Source organism: Limulus polyphemus, unplaced genomic scaffold (assembly GCF_000517525.1).
Source record: "Limulus polyphemus unplaced genomic scaffold, Limulus_polyphemus-2.1.2 Scaffold1449, whole genome shotgun sequence".
NCBI classification, from domain to species: domain Eukaryota; kingdom Metazoa; phylum Arthropoda; class Merostomata; order Xiphosura; family Limulidae; genus Limulus; species Limulus polyphemus.
This window is the reverse complement of record NW_013667059.1, coordinates 15,383-23,520: the sequence shown is the minus strand read 5'-3', so window position 1 is coordinate 23,520 and position 8,138 is coordinate 15,383. Positions and strand designations below refer to the sequence as shown.

Here is an 8,138-nt window from a genome sequence, read left to right as displayed (position 1 = left end):
GTCGTCGAGTGAATAATGCGCATGCGTGGTTTTTCCTTGGGGGAACATTCTAACTACGCATGCTTATGCAGCAGGTTCTCGGTGAGAAAGCATAACGGTCGTACATACAAACAAGCAGAACAATAGTATAGATAAGTAGTGTAAAATGTATTATAACATCATATCTTCATAAAGTGATCTAAACTTTAACAAAATATTTAACATACTAATAAAACATACGTAGTGTAAACTCTATTATAACATCATATCTTCATTAAGTAATCTAAACTTTAACAACATATTTAACATACTAATAAAACACACTTAGTGTAAATTGTATTATAACGTCATATCTTCATTAAGTGATCTAGACTTTACTCATTGTTCAGTTGGTTTTCAGATTACGCTATTTCCATTAGAAGGTTGAGGTTTAATTGTGGTCTATTTATATACTTTTTATAGTAAACTTAGCTATAATCATAACAGTTATGATTTACGTAGTTAGTAATAAACTTAGATATACTCATTACAGTGTTGATTGTTGCTGTTTGTTATAAGTTGTCCACTATAATCTGGCTGTTGTAAGCTGGTTGCTATAAGCTTGTCGTCATATGTTGTTTGTTATAAGCTGGTTGTTATATGTTGGTTTATATAAGCTCGCTATTATACGCTGGCTGTTATAAACTTGTTAAATGTTGTTTGTTACAAGTTACACATATGTTGTAACATGTTGGTTGTTATAAGTTGTCCATTATAACTGGCTGTTGTAAGCTGGTTGCTATAAGCTTGTCGTCATATGTTGTTTGTTATAATCTGGTTGTTATATGTTGGTTTATATACGCTGGCTGTTATAAACTTGTTAAATGTTGTTTGTTACAAGTTACACATATGTTGTAACATGTTGGTTTTTATAAGTTGTCCATTATAAGCTTTTCATAAAGCGATTCTAATTTGTCTGAGATACGTATTAGCGGAACTTAACTTAAATAACTTTATAATCAATCTTCGAAAGAACTAATTGACTAACGAACAAATTTTAAATGGTTTATGATCTTGCAATGAAATCATTTCCTACAATACTTTGTAAGATTATACATACATACGTCTTATATTATGCTGTTTTGTAACTTTTTAAAAGGGTGTTTCTTATAGTGAAGAACCACATTATCATATTTTGTATAGGAACCTAATTGAACACCCAGTTTCACTGATATGCTCATTAAATTTATGTGATTTGACCACGAACTCAAGGTATGCGATGTTGATAAGAAAGACATAGTTTAATCAAGTTGTTTCACTTTTTAAGCTAAAATAACAAAAATATGAGCAACTTGGAATATAAAGTTATGAATAGAGTAATTCTGTTGTGTGTGTACTCTTTACCTTAAATCACATTAGATGATACTGCACCTGAGTCCATTTTATCTTAATGTTTGTTATACACGCCCAGAAAGAAACTGTTGAGAAGCTCTGGAAAAATCGCACATGTTGTTCACTACAAAATCACATCTAAATCGCTGTATTTAAAGTAATTCATGATATGATTACTTGAAAAAGTTTTACATAAAACATGAAATTGAAACTGTTCTTCTGAAAGAAAAAATTAACAAACTGTGTACCGGAAATGTTATCCTTGAGTTCAAGTTAGAAGGTAATAATTGCCAGGTAACGCATAGTAAGCTTGTTTATTACAAGGGCTTATACAGCATACGTGCGCGACTTCAATTCAACTTCATTTTCAGAAGTCGTTTACCAATTCACGAAAAAACTAATCCGTGTTTGTCCGACTTTTAAATTGCGACTTAGATATTTTTCCCAATCGAGAAAAATATCACCGATTTCGTTTCACTTTATATCACTAAGTCGTGTCCCTAAACCGTCTTTATATAATAACACTTTAACTTCAGTTTTTCCTCATCTTACTTTTTGATTAAAATGTTGCAAGTGTATTTTTTTGTGTCTAATAAATTCTTAGGGTGACTGTGTACTTCAAACATATATTTTTTTATTTTTCTGAAACAACTTCATAATATTCGTTTGGTATTTAGGTTGCAATTAATCAAACATTATTGAATTTCTCTTCATCTTCTGTGTTGCAATACTGGATATATTGAGATCGATGTGTGGGAAAAAAAGAAAGAATTATTACTCGAATATTGTGAGAATGATTTATATTCAACCTACAGGACATGTTTGTAACTAAGTAGTGCTTAGTGTATAGGGGTGGGTCGAGAAAATAATGGTCACCGCATTCAATATGTTACTCTATGATGCTTACAAAAAACTACTAAAGTTGAGTTATAGCCATATTTGAGCATCTAATTGCCATTATCGAGTGTTTCACAGCTTATATAACAGTAATAATATTCTGTTCTACCACACGTATATTTGTGGGGAAATAATAAAAAGGAGTTCAGTTTATATGCATATATTATTTCCATGTTTCATAAATAACAGTTTCATTTCTGGTCGCTAGATAGCAGTACAGGTTGTTCTTATAACGACCATTTTGTGACTTTTCATTCCACAAACATGATATTTGCGAAACATATTAAATAAGAATAAATAAATAAAGAATGAATAACCCGAATTAATATTCAAGGTGATCAAGTATTTATGCAACTTACAGACTTGTGTACATGTTATTGATGTCTGAGTTTAAATAACAATAGTTTCTTAATTATCAAAACAATACATTACATAGCGGTTTACTTTTCTTCAGATTTTTAGTGTGGCCGAGTCTGGCAGATGTGTGTATGCGTAATATTATACTTCATAGCCTTAGATATGTGTAATGTCCTATCCATTAATCGACATGACCCTAGCATGTGGTGGAGTCGATTGTATACACATGTAGTGAGTTGGGGTGAAGTTGAAAGGCGTTGGTTCTGTAAATATCCGTTTAACGTCGGTCCAGCGCTTTGCAGTATTTGTACCGTCCTGGATGAATGTAATCCAAAATTAGAGAAACTGACAAAAGTAATATAATATTAACAATATATAATTATAAAAATAAGACAATTGTTCACTTGTCAATCTACTTCAATGAAATTGTTTAAAAGAGAGTGGGGAAAGAAGTAATACAAAATGTTTTTCTAAATTAAGTAGGATGTAGAGATGACAATGCCCAAAAATACAGGAACAGGTTTGGGATGAATGCACAAAACCATAAAACAAAACTATATTAGTGGCTAAATCTTTCCAAGAATAACTTTTAACTACAAATAAGTGTTGAATTACTGTCAGTTGCATGAGATCAGGTGTGAATAAAGCATTTAAATTGAAAAATGCTATACAGTCTTACAATGGCTAATGACCATAAACTTGTAAGATTGACTCAGTAATTACTGGCTATTTATTTAAGAAGTTTTGTATGGTTTTGTGTAATCATCCCTACCTCGATTCTGTACTTTTTAGCATTGCTATCCCTACATCGCACTTGGATTTTTTGTTCCCTTACTTGTGTCCTCTTTAATGGATCTGATATGGCCTGGTGGTTAGGACGTTCGACTCGCAACCTGAGGGTCGCTGGTTCGAATCAAGAACATACTCGCCGTTTCAGCCATGGGGACGTTATAATGTCAATCCCTCTTTTCGATTAAAGTAGCCCAAGAGTTGGCTGTAATTAGCTACTTTCCCTCTGGTCCTTCACATTCTAATTTAGAGATGACTACGCGAAATTCAGCAAACAAAGTTTTTAATGAGATATCTATAGTGAGTATCCCACATTGTTATGATTTTGATATAGAAAAGAAAAAGAAAAAAATATTCGAATCTCACATTTTCAAAAATCTGAAACATACTCATAAAATTTTCACTAGAGTTAAATGTGGGCCATACTCAGTATATAAATTATTTTCATTGATATTTTTCACCAGTGATTTGTTTGTTTGTTTGTAGCATAAGCACAAAGCTACACCATGGATTATCTGTGTTCTGCCCACCACAAGTATAGAAACCGGTTTTTAGCGATGTGAGTCTTCAAACATACCGTTGTGCCACTGGGGGTGGGGGCTTAACCAGAGATACACGGAAGCTCTGATATTACAACTTTTTTAGCTTGCTTCCATTTTTAAGTACTATAACATTTCAACTTATCACCAGGTCATCAGAACTTTACAGTACTATACAGTGTTTCCTTTAGAACAATATCTATGTAATGACTGAGTAACAAATTCTGTGAATGTCTGTAAATATCACAGCAAAAAGTTTGAATCTCTTGCTCTTCTTTCTTCTGCTTCTTTTTATTACATGATAACTCAAAAACCTAAACAAATGTGTCAACTAGTTTCACTGAGGTGACATAGTTTCAAATGGAGTATCAGCTTTTATAAGTATTATTAATAATTAATAGTAATAAAATAATTATAATTCTAGTGTAAACGATGTTATCATTACCCGTTGAAGTTAGTTTTTTTTATAAAAATTTGGTGTTCCTTTAAAAACTTAAGTGCAGGGTGAAACAGGAATTACCAGCCAATAATAGATAACCAATAAATATTACCGTTGGAACCTCCATTGTATTTAGAATTTGATTATAAATACAACCTTCCTATGTATATTAAAACACCGCATTATTAAAATAAGCAAACAAGTAAAGAAAAAACTTTTCAAAAAAAAGGAAGTAAATGTAGGGATAGCTAATATCAATCCTTGAAAAACGATGCCAACAATGCCATCCATACTATCTTGTTAGCATTGTTTTTGAAGGATTGATATTAGCCATCCCTACATTTACTTCCTTTTCTGAAAAGTTTCCAACCTATTAAATTACGTGTATATGTGACTACAGTAATGTTACGAGCGACATGCTTTACAAAGCGTCGGTTTGTAGGTATTCTCGATAGTAAAATAGTATATCTAAAGAGAAATACACTTACAACAAGATTGCCAAACGATGTTCTCCACAGAAGCAGAAAAACTCGCACATGAAGTTCGTTTAGGTTAGTAACTGACTCCATCCCAAACCAATAAGGAGTAACTATCTTATCCACAATGTGAAATTTGTTGTCAAGAGTCTTCTTCTTAATATCAGTAACAATATAATTAATAAGTATTTGAAGTTGACGAGAGTTCACAAGCAAAAAGTTCACAAACTTCCAGTCACATCTCATAATTACTGAGGGAACGGGAATTGCGGCAATCCTATTCATTTACATCCCTGTCAAGTTCCATGTTGTGTCTCCAAATAATTCTTTGCTGTAGTGCATCACAATCTATTATATTTTTATTTTTACTTATAACCCTAAATTATTTTTTAATGGGCTGATTTTTATTTGGCGCTTACCTTGCGAGACTGTAAATTCGAGGATCATGGCTCACGTCTTGTTTTCTCAGAATTGCTCTTTACACTTTGGGGCCTTGAGTCTATTATAAGAGTAACGGTTAAGTCCCAATAATCGATCAGAGTGGCTCAAACTTTTATTGTGGGTGTTGTTGGCTAGCTGTTATCCCTTTAATTTATTATTGCAAACACATATACACATATATTTACTGTGGATTCCTTTTTTCTTTTAATTTTCATTATTGTTATTCTTGATTTGAAATATTCTTCAGGTCATTTACTTATCTGGACTGCCTTACAATCTGAAAGATGGGTGTCATTCAGGGCTTGACTTATCTAACGTAAGATATGGATGAACGTTTGCACAAAGATGCTAATGCACGGCATATTGCCAAGTACGACTCTTGCCTATATATTTGTTTCACAGCCAATTTAGACCATTCAACAGCACAAAGCCGAAGTGAAACAATAGATATTTCGTTAGTTTGTTTGCTGTTAAATGCAAAGCTACACAATAGGATATCTGCGTTGTGGCCACCACGAGTACTGAAACCCGGTTTTTTTAGTGTTACGGGCTTTCAGATTAACCGTTGAGTCCAGAAAGTTTTTACTAGCAATTAGTCAACATGATAACACAGAAGAATCATACCCTTGAAAAGAAATTAAACCACAATTACACAAGCTGCTCCTCAGACATATTAGTGAGAGGAAGGTCAACAAGTTATCCAAAGAGAACACAGACATATCTTATCTTTGTAATGAAAATCAACCACAATTACACAAGCTGCTCCTCAGATACATTAGTGAGAAGAAGATCAACAAGATATCCAAATATAACACAGACATATCTTACCTTTGTAATGAAAATCAACCACAAACTGCTCCTCAGATACATTATTGAAAAGAAGATCAACAAGTTATCCAAAGATAACACAGACATATCTTATCTTTGTAATGAAAATCAAATACAATTAAACAAGCTGTTCCTCAGACACATTGGGTAATAGTTCTACTACTTTCAACATACGTTTGATCATATTATACAGTAATAGTTCTACTACTTTCAACATACATTTGATCATATTATACAGTAATAGTTCTACTACTTTCAACATACGTTTGATCGTATTACACAGTAATAGCTCTACTACTTTCAACATACGTTTGATCGTATTACACAGTAATAGCTCTACTACTTCTCACATACATTTGATCATATTATACAGTAACAGTTCTACTACTTCTCACATACATTTGATCATATTATACAGTAACAGTTCTACTACTTTCAACATACATATTATACAGTAACAGTTCTACTACTTTCAACATACGTTTGATCATAAACATACGTTTGATCATATTATACAGTAACAGTTCTACTACTTTCAACATACATTTGATCATATTATACAGTAACAGTTCTACTACTTTCAACATACGTTTGATCATATTACACAGCAATAGCTCTACTACTTTCAACATACGTTTGATCGTGTCACACAGTAATAACTCTACTGCTTTCAATACAAATTTTTCATATTGTACAATTACAATTATATTGCTTTCAATACCAGTTTATTTATACTAAAGTGTAACATTTATAGAACATTTAATACTAGTTTGATCTTATTATATACAGAGGAAGATTAGCGTAACATGTAATATTAACTATTCTTACGTGTTCTTAAACATTTTACAATAAACTATTCTAACCTTTGCTGCTAGTGATGAGTATGGTTCTGCAAACATCAACCAAATTTTTGGTTTGACTTTCTGCCAGTGAGTTACTTTTCCAGAAAAAAAATCATCTTCGTACCCAAACTTTTTGGCTAGACCCTCATCACTTAGTTTATCAAAGGCCACATCGAGAGAATCTAAAATCGCTAGAGTGGCTTGTGTCTCCCTGTGCACAGTGTAGGTCATCCAGCAGCAAGGCTCCACCTGATTGGCATCTAACCCCCAGAAATCCAACTCTTCTTCAAATAGAGGGCCGCATACGTTGGTGGGATAATGAAGCTTTCCTATCCGATAATAATTAAGAACATGGGTAAACACTCCTGGGTGTCGGTCGAAAAAGTATTCATTCAACACAGGGTCGTAGTTCGCCAAGGCTTCGGTTAATCTAGAGAGTCTAGTAGCTGCTATTTTTTTCAGAGTCGTCTTGTAAGTTTCAAACCTGATACCTCCAATGTTCAAAACAATACGTTTGTTTGAGTCGATGTTATAGCCTCGTGAAAGGTACATGCCAGCCAATCAATCAGATAAGATTAAAGGAAGACTGATCATGAAAATGTAAAAGAGTGGGTTAAATAATAAAGTCTTTAGTATAAACTTCTTACTATTAAAGGCCGTTTACTTATGATATTTTTTCACTTGTATTACAATTCTTTTATTCTAAGGAGTACAGAGGAACACACACGAGTTAGAACAAATTAAATGTAAGACCAGGGATTGAGAAACCTTAACTGATTCCAAAAGATATAGATATTTGGAGGAAATGATAACCTAATTTACCTTTCTGACAATTGTAATTATTTACAAGTTTTTAACTACATTACTATCTTATAGAAACTTGTACGTTAATACCATTATAAAAACTACATAAGTTACGTAGAATAATTGACAACTTTCATATATACACATACAAACTTATACAACGTTAATTCTATGCCGTTATAAAAACTACGCAAGTTTGCAATCAGTAGTTATAGCACGAGTAAGAACCTTATACACAGATAAGTACCTCCAGAATCACAGAACATGAACATATTCACACACACACAGAATATTTGACAGAAACAGGGTGAGGCTCATTTTTCTATTTATTATAATACTCATATCACATCATTCACTGCTAACTTTTCAGTTAATT

General features: G+C 32.6%; 1 protein-coding gene across 1 annotated transcript in view; it reads right to left on the bottom strand.

Moving 5' to 3' along the window:
* The window catches only part of LOC106463625 (potassium voltage-gated channel protein Shaw-like), a 9,886-nt gene extending 2,376 nt beyond the window's left edge, over positions 1-7,510 (bottom strand). Inside the window, exon 1 of the mRNA XM_013923673.1 lies at positions 6,980-7,510. Coding sequence (XP_013779127.1) covers positions 6,980-7,510 — 531 coding nt within the window. The remainder of the gene's footprint in view (positions 1-6,979) is intronic.
* Between the last annotated feature and the right edge of the window lie 628 nt (positions 7,511-8,138).